This window comes from Cheilinus undulatus, linkage group 9 (assembly GCF_018320785.1).
Source record: "Cheilinus undulatus linkage group 9, ASM1832078v1, whole genome shotgun sequence".
NCBI classification, from domain to species: domain Eukaryota; kingdom Metazoa; phylum Chordata; class Actinopteri; order Labriformes; family Labridae; genus Cheilinus; species Cheilinus undulatus.
In genome coordinates, this window is record NC_054873.1 from 17,996,019 (window position 1) to 18,013,883 (window position 17,865).

A 17,865-nucleotide genomic window follows, 5' to 3' on the forward strand; every position below is an offset into this window, starting at 1 on the left:
ACAGATTTAAATAGAAGATTAAATCTTGAGATCTGAACAAACTAGAGAACTCAAACAGAAACATTGTCTTGGTTGTTTAATAATCAGCATCATGTGTAGTACAGGTAGTGTTACAGCGCCATCAACTGTATAATGCAATCACTGCACTTTTAAGCATGGACTCAAGGAGGCAAAAAGCATTCTCAACACAGTACTAATATGTAAAGGTGCTAGATAATCTATAATTTCTTTGAAGACATCCAAGTTGACAGTGGTAATTTTTTAAACAAGTTGAAATCAAATTGATAAAAGGATGTTTATTCATAATAATTTAAAAAGTGCATTCTTTGATCTTTTAGAAAGTGCCTGCTGTTGACGTCATTCTTTACAAAATCAGTTTTTCATCCATCCAAGAGTGAAAATCCTCTTGACTTCTGAAAGTAAGAATGACAAAGGGAATGAAACTGAAAGCTAAACCTCTATTTAGAAAATTTCAAATGCAAGACAGGTTTTAAACCTAATTATTTTGGTTAGTACTCAGGCTATTCAGAACAGGGTTACCAGGATCCTTAAAAAGTCTTGAAATCTCTTAAATTTGACTTTTGAAATTTAAGGCCATGAAAAGTCTAAAAATGTCTTAATTTGACCTGGGAGAGGTCTTAAAGGTTAGAAGGCACATTGTCTTCCTGCCATTCCTTTTCCAGCTATTATTTTCGATTTAAATCATTCTTTTTTGCACGTTTGTCCACATTACAGTTAACGTCATTTACAGCAGTGCTGCGTGTAAGTAGACTGTTTGTGTGTCAGACCCACCCCTCAGTGTGAGCGGGGGTCAGAGAGGAGCCTTCAGTGTCAGAGATATTAGCAAAATAATTTAAGAAAAGAATAGATATCTTCAAGCACACAGACAAGACTCAGTGTTATCAAAGGCTGCCCGAGAGAATAGCTGAGAATCATTGCTGTAGTGTGACAGCTGTACATTTTTTCCCTGCAAAAAGTGGCATTAACTTTTCTCAGTACAGGTCTTAAAAAGTCTTAAATTTGATGCTTAAAAATGTGTATCAGCACTGCAGGAAAGTCGTCGCTCACACTGGAGGAATTTCGACAGTTTTTCTCTCTAGTGAGTTTTTGTAGTGCCTAGCAGACTCATTTACTTTATAACAACAGAGGTCGTGGTTTTCTTTTTAGCAACAGAAATAACCTCATTAAATCTTAATGATCTTACTTTGGTAGGATTTTTTTTTCCCTTAAACCTGTGTACTGTAACCCAAGTTTCACAATGTCTTTTAGCCAAACTTGATAAGCTTGTGTCAGCCAGTGACGAATTTCCATGTGTGGTACTGAACCATTTAAACCGAATCCCCTTCAGCTTTAGTATTACTTTTCAAAACAGCTAGCCATTCAAGAATAAACCTTGTGCTGTTTTTCTCTATTTCCTTAAGAAGTGAAAGTGCAAACTCCACATTTACATCCACAGTCATTTTAGAATAATCCCATATCCCATTAAGATTGTTGTAAGTTGTTGCAGGTCAGTACCACTGTCTTCCATGGAATAAGAAGGAGTACACTATTAGGTGATTATATGTTTTTTGTATCTCAATGAAAACAATCTGAAAGCTGGTTAAGGAATATCTCAGTCAGAGCTACATCAACTACCTGCTTTACAAACCAAATAAATTTGTATTTTTAACTACTAAAATTTCTTGTCGCCCTTAAACGAGGCTGTGGAGTTGGCTACCACTTAGACAAGGCAGAGCTATTTTCAATGTTGAAAGGGCTACAAAAGTCAATGCCGTCACCAGAATGGATTTTCCCGTGTTCATCCAAGTTACAAGTTAATGATTTAGGATGACGATGGATCAAAACTACCAGAACAACAAGTTCCTTGTCAGTATTTTTAAATTCTGTTTTCTTCTCTGAGTGCTAATGTGAACAGTCAATGTGAAGAGAAACTAATTAACTAAAATGCAACTGTCTTTATACACATTTTTCATATGTTTTATGGATGAATGACTATAAAGCCACCCTAAAGGATCCAGTTACTGTGGTTTTTGATACTGTAATGCTTTTTCAAGCACATATACATATTTAGATTGTTAATTGGTAGTTTAGAACAAGCCCTCTTACTTTGATTTTATCCATATTCTTGCTTACATTTTTCCAGTTTTGCAATTTTGCTTACAGTATTTCTATATTCCAATTGTCAAGCATTAAAACCTAATCTTGGTCTGTTTTATGATAAGTATTGTATTGCTATCACAAATCCACATTTGGTTTAGTTGAAATGAACAAAACCAGGTATAAAGGCACTAAAGGGAAGATGATGCATTGCCTTGTTTCAAACAAGCACCTTCTTATTGTCCAGCATTAAACAGCTTCTTCCTGCCCTCCATACCAGACATGGCCTCTACGTTCTTACGCCAGTCAGTCACTTCTTCCCTCTGCAAAACAGAAACACAATTTCAGTCTTTTTTTTTTTAAGCATTTTCCAAAGTTGAGGCAATCGTTCTTGCCAAAAGTTTACCTTTTCGTCCTCCTTTTTCACTGTCTTTAGGTTGGCCTTGAAATCGGCCTTCATGAGTTTGGACGTGTCTGTGCAGGCGCCCAGCATGTCCTCTGTAGTTTTCTTCACCCTCCTCAGGCTTGGCCTCTTCACCCCCTTCAGCTCAATGATCTTCTGATTCAGCATCAGGATCTGTGACACAAATATTACAGCAGCTGTAACACTGATCAGTGAGTCCATTATGTAAACTACATTTTCGAAACTCCTGGCCAAGTTTTACAATACCTCTTTTTCATTTCTCTCTACTTTAACCTCCATATCATAACGCGCTTCATCCACAACATCAATCTTATGATGTAGGTCTTTGCAAAGATCCTGTAAAGAAACCAAAACTTGAAGATAACCTGAAGTAATACCAAAGGACTGAGTCAGCATGATGTGGTGTTTCAGTACCTGGAGCTCCTGGACTGAGAGGCCTGACAGCTTCAGCGGAGGGTAAGACTCATTCACGACTCTTTCTTTCTCCTGTTTCTTCTCCTCACTTTCAGCCACAAGCAGAGATGCTGCCTTCTTCAGCAGCTTGGACTGAAAGATTTTAAGGCGCTAATGAGCATAGCTATCAAGCAGATTTCTCTTAAATGCTAATTATAGACCCACCTTCAAATGCAGCCGGCGTGTTGCTGAATATTTTTGCTTCCTCTGTTAGAAAGATAAAATACTTTAAAGATAGTCCTTATCACAGTCTATTTAAGGCTCACTTTGAATAGTTGTTTCATGGCCAAAAAAGACTTATTTTGACTCACCGGTCTTCATCAACACACAAGGGGAGAAAAGCAAACAAGAGGGAAATATATATTAACTATTCAATATGTAAGTAGCATGTGAAAATGGTCTCTCCATAGAGGCAGATACTCACCCCTCAGACATGTCTGCAGCTTATGGTACCTATGGAGCAGAAAAAAAGAGCTTTTTGGCTTTTTGAGTTGCATTTTATGGGTTTTTATAATGTACTCGGTTGTTTTAAACACAATGCATTCAACAACTTTTCAGTCTTATTAGTGTTTTTAACTTTAAAAATACTTAAGCGATCCATTTGAGTTAATGATTTAGTAATTAATGTGGTACAATTGTCCTCAAGGGGCTTTTAGATACATTTTATTATCCTTCGAGGACCAGAGTGTTACAAAAGGCTGATCAAGAGCCTGTTTCATAGCTATATTTAGTCACATTGCCTTCATGCTCTGCTCTGTCCCAGCAGCTGCTGCAGGCTTGATGATGCCAGAGAAAGCCAAACCGCAGATTTGACAGCCAAGAAAGGGAACATTACCAAACCTGTAGAGACTGTTATAGTGATTTTTTGTAACTGTTCCAAACTCCACAACTCTGTTTATTTCTATCGTTTAAAGAGGCAGATTAATCTATCTAATCCTCATGGCTTAAGTTCCACATTTCAGCAAAAGTGAAAAAACTAAGCAATCACTTCTATCTGTTCCATTTGACTTTTTTCTTCTTTGATTTGCTTCACAGCTATCTATTTCTCATATTTTATCATTTTAGCCATAGACAAATTAGTGAAGAAATAGTGGTAGTGGTATTTAAACATGCCAGTGCTCCTGACACAACAGTATAACATATCCCATTTAAATGAAGACAGCCTGACAGGGTGCGAAGTCAAGGTAAACAAGCAAAGTAGCAGACAATTTTAGGTAGCCTGCAGCCTTGCCCCTTCTTCTGAGGGGGTTGCCAGTTCATACGAGGGAGCAATCATCACTTATCACAGCAGCTTTTCGGCCGCAGCGACAGGTCGAGCGTGCTGTTACCCAGCACCGATACTCTGGCAGGCTTTTTAATCCTCAGGTTACATTTCTTCACTTAGAGGATCAAGAGATCATGAAGAAGTCAACCCCGGAGAGCCACGTTCGACGAGCTAGTTGAAGACCTTGACAAAAGTAACGGCATAGCAAAGATTCCCTCATATAAATACCAGCCGTGTCAGGGGCATGCTGATATGCAGTCTTCAGTACTTCCTACAATAAAACCGGACTTAACTTTATCCAGACAAACTGTAGAGATGGGCATTCAGACACCTGGGCTGCTTTCCCAATTATCTGCCTTATTGAGTTGAAGACCCAGCTCCAATGCCTAAAATAAATTTGATTGACTTTTATTTGGCTTTGATTAATAGCATATGTTGATTATTTAATATGAATCTTACCTTGCAGGTGAGAGGAAGTCAATGAGGGCAGAAACAGTGGGGAGTCAGGAAAAGAAAAAGCACTATATGGTTATTAGTGAAAGATTTATGTATTCAAAGTCTCATGTGAATGGCTAACTAAAATAGACCTCTTGTCCACCTGACAATTCCTGCATCACAATGCTACCCGTTTTGATTTGCCCTCAACCCATGACCCATTTGTTTCATGTGATAGCATTGCACAAGGGTGCACTTCACTCATACCTCACCTAAGTGACAGCTGATTGTTCCTCTCTGCAGATATCAGCTGCACTGAGCTGCTTTGCTTTCTAACTTTGTGAGCTGGCAGCAGAGTTTTAAATCAGATTTTTAGCTATCTGAATTTATTCTAAAGTCTAAATTCTGCACACTAACATGCTCATGGTGAGGAAAACAATTGGGGAAATTCACTTTTTGTGTAAGTGTTAAAAAGTACAGATATGGCTGTTGTGATTCTTGTGTTCTCAGACATGAACAGGATAAGGGCGATAGATAAATGAAACACTGAAGTCTATAGGATTTATCCTCTGAGGGACAAGAATGTCTTGTTATGTCATAGGATTTTCATGTGGTAGTTGTTGAGATGTTTCACCCTGTAGACACAGACTGGCATTTATCCCACTTTCCAAGCCCAGGGTAGTCTCACTAGATGGCTGTTCAACATGAGTGGTTCTGCTTGAGGTTTCTGCCTGCTAAAAGGATGTTTTTACTTGCCACTGTTGCATTGTGAAATTTTGTCAAGTGCTTTCCTAAATAGTAAATGTTAAATGGACTTCAGCTTTTGTTATACTTTCTTTTCGTATGACTTCTCAAAATGTTTTTACACTGCAGGCCACACTCACCCATTCACACTGGTTCACACACTGAGGGCAGAGGCTGCTGGGTAAAGGGCTATCAGTATGAGCTTATCCTTTTCATACATATTGGCAGACCAACAACACAGCCGTGTGAGCAATTTGGAGTTTGTCTTGCCAAAGAGCATTTAAAGATGTGACGGCAGGAGCTCTACATATACAGGTACATCTCAAAAAATTAGAATATCATGAAAAAGTTCAATATTTTTTGTCACTCTTTTCTGAAAGTGAAACCCATATATTATATAGACTTGTTACACATAGAGTGAAATATTTCAAGCTTTTATTTGTTGAAATGTTGATGATTATGGCTTACAGATAAGAAAACCCAAAATTCAGTGTTTCAAAAAATTAAAATATTACATACAATCAATAAAAAAAGGATATTTTAAACAGAAATGTCAGTTTTCTGGAAAGTCTGTTCATTTCTATGCCTTCAGTACTCGGTTGGGCCTCCTTTTGCATGAATTACTGCATCAGTGCAGTGGCATGGAGGCGATCAGCCTGTGGCACTGCTCAGGTGTAATGGAAGCCCAGGTTGCTTTGATAGCAGCCTTCAGGTCATCTGCATTGTTGGGTCTGGTGTCTCTCATCTTCCTCTTGACAGTAACCCATAGATTCTCTATGGGGTTCAGGTCAGGCCAGTTTGCTGGCCAATCAAGCACAGTAACACCATGGTCATTGAACCAGCTTTTGGTACCTTTGGCAGTGTGGGCAGGTGCCAAGTCCTGGTGGAAAATGAAATCAGCATCTCCATAAAGCTTGTCAGCAGAAGGAAGCATAAAGTGCTCTAAAATGTCCTGGTAGATGGCTGCATTGACTGTGGACTTCAGGAAACACAGTGGACCAACACCAGCAGATGCCATGGCAGCCCAAATCATCACTGACTGTGGAAACTTCACACTGGACTTAAAGCAATGAAGATTCTGTGCCTCCACTCTTCCTCCAGACTCTGGAACCTTGAAGAGAGGAGGCACAGACAAAAACATTAACCATTATTTAATAAGTGAATAACAATTATAATAATCTTAATAACAAAAATTAGTGCAGCCAATAAAAATAGTAACTCGAAAAAATGGTAACTCGTAGCTAAGCTCACTACATTTCACAAGTGGCTTTCCCAACACTTTGCATTGCATAGAATTGCATTATGCCATACCATTCCAGGTTCAGTTGTACTGAATCACATAAGAGCAGATTTTATCACGTTGTGTAATGTTGTTTTGGAAAGAAAGACTTAATTTTACCTTAACTTGTTAATCAAGGACAAAACATATAAACTAAATGTTAAGAATGTTTTCTTCAAGGGTTCCTGGACAGGTTAATTTTAGGCATTAAAAACAAAAAGAGAACATGCAAACAAGTGAAAATAAAAGCATGCAGCACCATTTAAAGAAAATATGAAAAAAAAAATGTAAGGACAGCACATGCAAAAATGTTACAAGCGTTCAACTTTCTGTTATCAGCTAGACAGCATGGGACAGCTTTTAAATAGATTGTTTTTATACACAAAATAAGCAATATTATGTGTTTTAATTTCTCATAAATCATCTATAATTAGAGCTTAATCTCCCTGCTTTTTAAATGTAACAGAATAATAATATTTGTAATTCTGGAGGCGCTGCCATGGCTTCTGACTCCTGATATGTGGAGGCACAGCTCTCATACAAAGGAGAGATCAAACGCAACCTCTACAGTCTATTCTGGTCAGATTTCTGTGGCACATGACTGTCTGACTGTCTGTGTGCGTCTCTTGGTGTTATGTAAAGTGACACCATAGAGCTCGATGTCCAGTAGAAGACACAGTAAAGCTGAGACAAAGCGACAGGAATTAACACATAACAGCAGTCACATTTTTGTCCTATAGTGTATAATCTCTAGTAAACAAATAGGTTTTATACTCATAATCCTGGGCTAAGGGCTGGCATTATGTTTTAATCTGCTGATAAAATGTGTGTATATCTGTGTGTATCTAGTTGCCTCGGTGATTTGTGTGGTCAGGCTTGGTGTTAACCTCTGGACTTGTGAGGCACTTATTTTAAAATGATAACGTCCACCTCACAGCAGGTCTAACTTTGTATTTTTTTCTGTGTAATGAAGCCAAAAAATCCCTAGAATTTTAATAAAAGAGTCTAATAAAGTGATCAATTATTAGATACTGATACATAACAGGTCATGACACATTAATAATGTAGATAATATCGTAACATGCTCCTTCTAAACAACCCATTAAAGCCACGACAATTCTTTGGACAACAGTAGGTGTGGAACAGGTGAGTAGTCTACTACAGATGAGGAATTTCTAAAAAAGAATTGCCTCTGTGAGAGACTAAATAGATCTAAAAAACTGATGCAGTGGTATACCCAGGCAATAATGAGAAAATAGATTCTCAACCATATACACTATATGGATAGAAGTATTTGGCCAGACCTGTTAATTGTTGAATTCAAGCTGTTTCAATCAGACCTATTGTCTCAGGTGTATAAAATCTCACCTAGCCATACAGTCTCCATTTGCAAATATTTGTGATACAAAATGGGTCAGACAAGCTCAGTGATTTCATATGTGATACTGTGATGGATGCCACCTTTGCTATAAGGCGGTTCATGAAATTTCATCCCTGCTGGATATTCCATAATCAACTGTAAGAGATATTATTGGAGAGTGGAAGTGTTTACAACAGCAACTCAGCCACAAAGTAGAAGACCATGTAAAATCACAGAGTAGGGTCAACGACTGCTTATGCACGTGCAAAAAAGTTGCCAACGCTCTGGTTATTACATAGCTGAAGTTCTGAACTTCCACTGGCATTAATATAAGCAAAAAAGCTTCATGAATTTCTGTGGCTGAGCAGCTTCATGCAAGCCCCACATCACCACACTTGTCTGTTTGACAGTCTGATGGATGAGTCTGGGTTTGGTGGATGCTGGGACAATGTTAACCTGCTTGACTGCATTGGGCCAACTGTGAAGTTTGGGGAAGGAGGAATAATGGTGTGGGGTTGTTTTTCAGGGTTTGGGCTAGACCTCTTATCTCCAGTGAAGGGCAATCTTAATGCTTCATCATACCAAGGCATTTTGGGCAATGTAATGCTTCCGAAATAGTGGCAACAGTTTGGGGAATGCCCTTCTCTATTCCAACATGACTGTGCATCAGTGCACAAAGACATGGTTTGTTGAGTTCAACGTGGGAGAACCACACAGATCCCTGACATCAGCTCCATTGAGCACCTTTGTTATCTGGAACAGAAACTGTGAGCCAGGCCTTCACATCCAACATCAGTGCCTGAGCTCATAAATGCTCTACAGAATGAATAGGCAAAAAATCCTCACAGAAAAACTCCTAAATGTTGTGTAAAGCCTTCCAATTAAAGTGAGGGCTGTTAAAAAGGGGCAGCTCCACACTAAAGTGCGTAAATGTATTTGAGTCCAATGTCATTGTAGTTCCTGTTTGTGTAATGGTCAGGTGGCTGAAAACTTTTGTCCATATAGTGTATTTAAATTGTTCTAGATCTGCATAAATCCCTCATTTATTATATTGTAGATGTTTATAGTGTGTATATGCTTTATTTGAAGTCACTGTTATCACCATATCCACTTTTTAGGTGTATTTAATATCTAATGTTTATTTGTTCTTTGTCCAGCTTTCATATTTACAGTACATATGTAGTAGCAGTGGTCATACTTTTCTCATATTGACTTCCAGGATAACAAATCTCTCATCATGTTTACTTGTGGCTTATCGATTCATTTTTTTGTGAAATTTAGCTCAAGCATGATTTGTTTTGTGAGTACAAGAAAGTGAAAAATTAACTGAAAAACCTTTCTCCAGCCTTTAACTTGCAACTGAAAAAATTAATAAGGAAATTTACTTCTTGGAAACTTGGCCACTGCTGCCCTCTAGTGGCTATTAAGTGTCCTGATACATCATTTTGTGTTTGGTTTTTAAAATAAAGTGGACCTTTGTCCTTTGAAATTAAAAAGACTGAATTTTAATTTCTGTAAAAATCTGCAGGTTCAGTGAGCAGTACCTTTCAGCCTGTGCAAAGAAAATGGAAAGTACCTACCACATCAGACATGAAACAAAGCGTCCTTCCTTTGTTCTCAGATGACTGAGCCTGATAAACATGAAGCACGTCAGTGGTGTAAATAATGTCACACAGAGCCTTCTCTGTGTGTTTTAGCAAACTGTTCTACGACATTTTTCTACACAGAGTTGATTATTTTTCTGCTTTTTAATCACCTTTTTCATTTTAAAGCTTTTTCATTTGTGTTTAAGAGTCACACCAGAATGATCTGTGTTTCCTTTTTGATCTTGTGTTTAGCAAGAGGACTCGCAGGGTTGTCTTCTCTCAGGACTTTGAACAAGCGTCTGGACTGCAATCAACTGGTGAGGCTTTATTTGTGAAAAATTGATAAGGAAGTAATCTTTCAATGTTAAAAAAGTAAATATAAAATAGCTTGCTTGCTCCTTTTCAGGGTCTTGATAACTGTAAAATTGGTAAGTACATTCTTTTTTTATGCCAGTAGAACAATTTGTGTACAGGTAACATATATGACAGCACAACACATGAACAAAACACACAATCAACATAAAACATCCATAGGGCAATTACATGTGGTAAGTCATAAAGCTGTAATCAAAACCGCAATACAGATGATAAATGTGACTAGATAATATAATTAAAGAATAAATATTTAAGTCCCAGGATCAAGAGCATAATGAATACACTGTAAGCAATGATTAGAAAAATGTTTAAAAGACGTTATAAAAAGTAAATCAGCCATATTTGAGTCTGATAGATGAGATCACAAAGGTCAGCATGGCTCTATCAGTGATCTATATAATCTTCGCTGCTGACTTTTAATATCAAACATTACTGTAAGCATGCTGCTGGAATTTTTTTCAGGGAAGGGCCATTTTCATCTGAGATTTAACTGAGTTATTTCAGACACATATTATAATATATATACACAATGTCATGTTGTTCCCTAAATGTCAGAAAGCTGCTCAGAGAAGCCCATAACCGCACCCAGAGAAGAAGCTCCTGTCGGCCCAGTCTGGGATTCTGTTCATGTGGGAGTCTGGATGGATGATCATGAGCCTGTTTCTGTTGTGAATGTGACCTGGAAACTAAAGGTAGACGGTAAGGTCTGCTGCTCTGTAAGCCCACAAAGAAGAGCACATTGTTAAAATAATTAGATAAAAATGTCATATAAAATTATGCACTGTCTTATAATCACAGGGGGTTTGTACAAACTTCAAGGATCAGTGATAAGTATAAGAGATGAAACTACAAATCAAAGTCTGTGTGTGCAGTTTTCCTTTATGATCAACCAGGTACAGAATCCAAACTACAAGAGGGTGAGACTGTATTTATTGTTTACCTTTTTTATTATAAATGTTAATCATTTTAGACAGCTGACACTTTGTTCTCTTTATTAGTGGAAATTTTCATTGGATGGAGTTGTCGTTGAGCCAGGGCACACATATACGGTGTCAATTTTAAATTTGCCTGAACCTGAAAATGGAGACTACAGAATTAAAGAGCAGTTTACCATCCCAGGTACTGTATTTAAATGTAGCTACAGTTATACCTTATCACATCAAATGTTTCATTATTTCATATATCATTAAAACAAATGGCATAAGCAGTATTAGAACATTTTTGCTATGTCTCTCAAACTTTCAGATGTGTGAACTAAATACCTTTTGCATCCCAGAGTTTCTTTCTCTTGGTATTTAGTCAGTCACGTGTCACTTATCATAAGCTTCTTCTGCAGACAATACTAATCAATATCTTACTTCTTCACTTACCAATATCTCTGTTATGAGCAGGATGTGGTGACAGGAGGATCATGAAATCTCTGCTGTGTCTGCAAAATGGTAATTCACTCTGTTTTAGTCATTTGAAAATCAATGCAGGTCCTTACATTTAAAAATTGTTCTTTGTCTTCACACTGATGAAGCTGTGAGGAAGAGCTTTCAGAGTTAGGTTACAGGAAAGCCACATGAAAAACTAACAGGACTGTGTGTAGCTGAAGAGACACAATTTATATACTCAGCTGCATGATGTGTTACTTACTGCTCTCTTTATAGACAAGCAGATAGTTCAATGAATTCTTTTATTTGCAACATATCTCTGTTCTAAATGATTTCATATGATTCAAGCCTGTATCTACTATGCTGTGAGATAATATTTGCCTGCTTCCTGATTTCTTTTTCTTTCTTTTTATGCATTTTTGTCACACTTAAATGCTTCAAATCATCAGACTAATTTTAATATTTGACAAGGATAACCAGAGTAAATATAAAATTGCAGTTTTTAAGATGAGGATTTCATTGATTAAGTGACAAAAGTCATCCAAACCTACCTGGCCCTATGAAGAAAGGTAATGCCCCCTCAAACTAATAACTGGTTGTGCCACTCTTGATAGCAACAACTGCAAGCAAGCGTTTGTGATAACTGCTAATGGGTCTTATCCATCACTGTGGAAGAATTCTCTTCTTCTGCAGAATTGCTTCATTTCAGGCACGCTGGAGGGTTTTTATGCATTAGCCTTTTGAAGGTCAAGCCACATCAGATTTAAGTCCAGACTTTGACTGAGCCACTCAAAAACCTTCATTTTTTTGGCCATCCAGAGGTAGACTTGCTGGTGTTTTTCAGATCACTGTCCTGCTGCATTACCCAAGGGGGCTTGAGCTTGAGGTTGCGAACTGATGGTTGGATATTCTTCTTTCCTGGCAGAGACCAGAATTCACGGTTCCATCAATAACAGCAAATCATCCAGGTTCTTAAGCAGCAAAGCAGCCCCCCTCATCACACTGCTACCACCATGTTTGACTAATAGTATGATGTGCTTTTTATGAAACCTTGTGTTATTCTTATGTCATATTTAAAGGGACAGAAGAAGTTCAAATTTAGTCTTGTCAGTCCACAGAATATTTCCCAAAAAGTCTAGGGCATCATCAAGATGTTTTTTTGGCAAATGTGAGACAAGCCTTTGTGTTCTTTTTGTTCAGCAGTGGTTTTGGCCTTGGAACTCTCCCATGGATGCCATTTTTTTCTGATTGCTGAATCATAAACATTGACCTTAACTGAGTCAAGTGAGGCCTGCAGGTCTTTAGATGTTGTTCTGGGTTCTTCTGTGACCTCCTGGATGAGTCGTTGAAGTGCTCTTGGTAGGTTGGCCTATCCTAGGAAGGTTCACCACTGTTCCAAGTTTTCCCCACTTAAGGATAATGGCTCTCACCGTGGTTCACTGGAGTCCGAAAGCCTTAGAAATTGCTCTGTAACCCTTTGTACACGTGAATGACCTTGTCTCTCATCTGTTCTTGAATTTCTTTAAATCGTGGCATGATGTGTTGCTTTTTGAGATATTTTAGGCGACTTCACTTCAGACAGGTTCTATTTAAGCAATTTCTTGATTCAACAGGTCTGGCAGTAAACAGGCCAAGGTGTGGCTAGTGAAATTTAACTCAGCTTTCCAAAGAATGTGGTTAATCACAGTTAATTCAGGATTTAACAAGCAGGCTAATGACTTTTTCACATAAATAAATGAAATAATCATTAAAAAACTGCATTTTGTATTTACTCAGGCTATATTTGTCTTAAATTAAAAGTGTTTATCATCTGAAAAATTAAAGTATGACAAAGTTGCACAATAAAAGAAATCAGGGAGAGGGCAAATTTTTTCACTGCATATATATGAAAGTAGTGGTATGTGTTTTTATTTGTAGCTAAATATCAAGATACAACATAATTGTTAATAATTTGTATATTATTTTGTTTGTATTATTTTGCTTTGGGGACAACAGTTACTATCATGTAGGCCTATAAAGCATCTTGAACCTTGAGCTTCATTCTGTTAACCTCACAAGTTTTATTCTAAGACTTCATGTTACACCTACAGAATAAAATCTGCATTTTTTTATTACTCCAGGTAGTCTCTGGGATCCCCACATGGAAACTGATGTGACTTTTGACAAGAAAAATAAAAAGTTATATATCGCTGTTAGCTTTGTGGTGGCACAATATTCAGAGAATTACCAAGTCTCCATCCAGAGTCAAGGTTTCTTTTACTCCAAGAATATCTCAAAGGTAAATGTTTCAAATCTATCTATCTCTGTCTCTCAATAAGTTCCCTTTTCACCACAGAATGTAATTTCTCTCTGTCATTTCTTCTGTTTAATAGGAAAACAGATCATTGATAAGTGAGAAATTTGTATTTAGTTTATGGGAGCTCTCACAATGTGAAATGTGGCTGACAGTGAGTTCAGTTTTATTCTACTTTAGTGTCCCATCTCTTATAGTCTATATAGTTATTGCTCTTTTAGAGATATAATACCACAGTGTCACCTTTTTCTGCTTGTCTGTAGATTCAGCCATTTTTCATTCAATGCAAAAGCGACTGTCTGCGAGTGGAGAATACACTGAATTACTGCCTGTGTAAGTATCATTAATACAGTTTGGTAGATTTTAACTTGATGTAGAGAATTACAATGTTAAGGCTTGTTATCAGTGGACACAGACCAAATTAACTCTGGATAACACAACCAAGCAGAGAGGCAGTGAAAAGTTTGATGTTAGTAGTATGCTGTAAGGCTAAGTAGCTAATTCCAGTATTAATCTTAAAATAGTTTGTAGGCTAAGCTAACACAGAGACAACTGACATAACCAGCAAAAGCTAATCTTTTCTATCCAATAAGATCTACCATGCCCTTAGTTTTTCTGGTTTTTGCAAAGGTGCTTGAACCTGCTGCTCAATTAAATGATGCAATATTTTAGCCCTTGACCTAGCAGATGTCCCATATTCCCTAATGAAAACATGCTTTTGAGCAAATTAGTAGTGCTTATATTGAGGCCTCTTTTGCCGTGTTTTTACTTTTGTCAGGGGTATTTGAAGTCTCTGAGTTTTTAGTGATAAACTTGCCTCAGCGTCAGCTTGAAAAAAGTGAGTGACCATATTGTGGTAAACATACCCTGATTCATAAAAAAAGATGATGATACATTTAAAAAATATATATTATTTCACAGATTGTTCTATATAGTATTTGGCCGCTTCCTGATTATTACTTGGTGAGTATTTGTCATACTTAAATGTTTCAGATCATTAAACAAATTTTAGAATTTGACAAGGAAAACTTCAATCCATTAAATCATAAATCAGCTCTGACTAACCACATTCTTTGGAAAGCTGAGTTCAGTTTCATTAGCCACACCCAAACTTGATTACTGACAGACCTGTTGAATCAAAAAATCACTTAAATAGAACTTCTTCGACAAAGCTAAGAAGGCTGAAAGATCTCAAAAAGCAACATGTCATTCGGCCATCAAATCAAGAACAGATGAGAGACAAAGTCATTGATGTCTGTCAGTCTTGAAAGGGTCACAAAGCCATTTCTAAGACTTTGGCACTCCAGCGAACCATGGTGAGAGCCATTATCCACAAATAGAGAAAATTTGTAACTGTGCTGAACCTTCCCAGGAGAACCCAGAACAACATCTAGGTTTTGGAATGGCCTCATCAAAGTCTGGACTTAAATCCCATTTAGATGTTTTGGAATGACCTTAAACAGACTGATCATGCCCAAAATCCTTCCAGTGTGGCTGAATTAAATAATTATGCAAAGAAGAGTGCAAAGTTAATAATAAATCATCATTTAAAACTACATTTTGTATTTAATCACGTTATCTATGTCTAATTTTAAAACTTGTTTGATGCCTGAAACATTTATGTGCGAACAGTATGCAGAAATGTAAGAAATCTGAAAGTGGAGTAATACTTTTTCACAGCGATGTAAATTACATCACAGTCATCTAATAAGGGATGGGTCTTAACCACCAGGTTATGATTCACTTTTTTAAGGGTATATGTTTTTCACTTTGCTGTATTCAAGTGTTCAGTTAATTGGTTTTTGTTCTTGTTGATTATAGATTATTCACAACGGGACTCATTTGTAAAAGTTGCTGTTGGGCTGTTTCTCGTTGGGGTATTTCTTGCATCTTTTGCGTTCAGAACATCTCCTAAAGGTTTGAGCTCCCTATAGTCTCTCTTAATAGAACAGAAATTCCAGTTGAAATGATTGTAATCAATACACATCTTCTACCAGAGCCTGCGAACACATCTTTGTCTGCTGATGAAGAACAACAACAGGATTCAAAATTACAGGAGAGAAAAAGAGTCCTCATAATCTACTCTCCAGACCATCCCTTATACAAAAACATTGTTCTCAAACTTTGTGCCTTCCTGATGAGCAAATGTGGCACTGAAGTGTTCCTGGATCTACTGGACTATACCAGACTGGGAGTGTTGGGAAGCATCCAGTGGCTGGAATGGCACAGACAACAAATAGAAAAATCTTCAGATAAGATACTCATCCTGTGCTCGAAGGGAGTTCAGGCCAAATGGAAAGCCATGTGTGGAGACAAAAAGGTGTTTCTGAGAGAGGACGCACGCTCACCTGTAGGTGACATGCTCAGTCCAGCCCTCAGCCTCTTGATCCCACATTTCATCCGATCTGCATCGTATGAAAAATACATTGTGGCTTACTTTGAAGACATTTCTTCTGAGGAGGATGTTCCTTCACCTTTCCGCATCATGATACGCTACAAGCTAATGAAACAGTTTGAGGAGGTTTTGTTCAGGATCCTAGATGCTGAGAAGCACAAACCAGGCAGAGTGAATTACATTGAAGGAATCTCAGAGGGCGAGCACCACAACTGTCCCTCAGGCAGGGACCTGCAGGATGCCGTAGATGCTTTTCAGGCCTACCAGCTGCAGCATCCACACTGGTTTGAAGATGAGTTACTGGAAAGTTCAGAGCTGGAGGTGGAGGAGAGTTCAGCTGAGATCTGTGAGGATGCACAAACAACCACAGCACTCATTACAAGTTATGATTCTGACTCAACCAAAGTCTTCAGTCTGTTGAACTCACAGGAAAGACCAGAACTCAGTAAAAATGAAGAGTGCCAGCTGAGGTCAGACCTGAGAGCAGTTTGATTTGATAGCACCTATGTGTTGAGACATTCAACTCTTTTATACTTGTGAACCAAAGGCTTTCCTTTTTTTTGCTTCTTTCTTGTTTTTATCCATACTTTTGAAATGTTTTTCTTTTCCTTTAAATCTGATTACTACTTTATGCTTATCATTTAATAATAGTGCACATGTCCAGCCCAAAGAGCCCTTCATTCTGGAGATAAAACCAAAATGTTTAGATCCTCCCCTATTGATCTTAGAATTGAAATACACTCTTAACTCGGATTCTTCCAACCTAGATTCTTCTGTGATGAATGGTTATTATCATGTTATTTTGTCTTTTCTGAGAATTACAGCTTTGAATATTTTTGATAAGAAAAACAGTGGATGAAATATCAAGCTTGACAGCCCTTACAAGTGCAATTACTGGTAGTGTTATTACCTGTGTAAGCAGAGAGGAGAAACGGTGGTAACAGAGATAATGCTACAAAAAACTAAAGCCTGGCACTGAAAGGTTTTTTCAATTTTAACTGCTTTTGAAAATGTGAAAGACCCCAAGACAAATTAAGAGAGACAACTAACTCTTAAAACTTGAAATCTTGTGCGATTGAACACGATTTACAAGTAAAGAAGCTAAAAATGGCTAACTTTAAGCTACCTGGTACAACCACTGTGGCAGCAATTTTGGTCCAGCTCCTTGCTTTGTCACTTTGATTGTGCTATGTCTTATATCACACATAAACCCATGTTGTGGCCGCATATCAGCAAGTTGGTTCCCCTATTCCTGATGCCCATCTGACTTTATGTTTCGTGTTTACTGTTGTTACAATGGCTGTGTTTGTTGTGCTTCCTCCTTTGGTCAATTTGTTGTCTAACTGTCTTCCTCTCATCAGTGTTTCCCCCCTAACAACAGGTTTTCTGATCATAGATATTGACGAATGTTTACGGTCTCAATTTGAAGTGGCTCTGGTCATCTTCCTAGTTGATCAGAGAGGGGAAAGTCACTCTTAGCACATCTCATACCTCAGAAAAATCTATTAAACTAATTGTTAGAACCATTCAAAATCACACCTTTGCTGACTTTGGTTGGAATAAGTTCCAAAAAGCTGAATGGTTGTCTCATAGTGTGCCTTGCTTAACACAAAAGTCACTAGACTTTTCATAAACACAAATTCCTGCAGGATCTTTGACATTTTATCACAAAGTTAAATATTTGCTTCCATCAGCAGAAGGGCTGTTGTGTCAGCTCCTTGCTTCCCTTAGCCACCTCTCTTCTATGTATGCTTTGGCTCCAAATTGCATCACCAGCTTAGTGC

General features: G+C 37.7%; 1 protein-coding gene and 1 pseudogene across 2 annotated transcripts; one reads left to right on the forward strand and one right to left on the reverse strand.

Moving 5' to 3' along the window:
* Positions 1-2,333: 2,333 nt before the first annotated feature.
* Positions 2,334-3,409, reverse strand: LOC121515665 (annotated as a pseudogene).
* Positions 3,410-9,845: 6,436 nt separating this feature from the next.
* Positions 9,846-16,576, forward strand: LOC121515661 (interleukin-17 receptor A). 2 transcript variants are annotated; one of them, XM_041796551.1, is made up of 11 exons: positions 9,846-9,959; positions 10,049-10,070; positions 10,573-10,716; positions 10,816-10,934; positions 11,016-11,136; positions 11,409-11,456; positions 13,514-13,671; positions 13,766-13,840; positions 13,950-14,019; positions 15,508-15,603; positions 15,684-16,576. In XM_041796551.1, exons 1-11 carry the CDS (start codon positions 9,861-9,863, stop codon positions 16,571-16,573), a joined length of 1,842 nt encoding a protein of 613 aa, XP_041652485.1. In that variant the 5' UTR covers positions 9,846-9,860; the 3' UTR covers positions 16,574-16,576. The 2 variants fall into 2 exon arrangements, with proteins under 2 accessions (XP_041652485.1, XP_041652486.1); XM_041796552.1 differs by lacking the exons at positions 9,846-9,959; positions 10,049-10,070 and having other exon boundaries at positions 10,641-10,709.
* Positions 16,577-17,865: the final 1,289 nt, after the last annotated feature.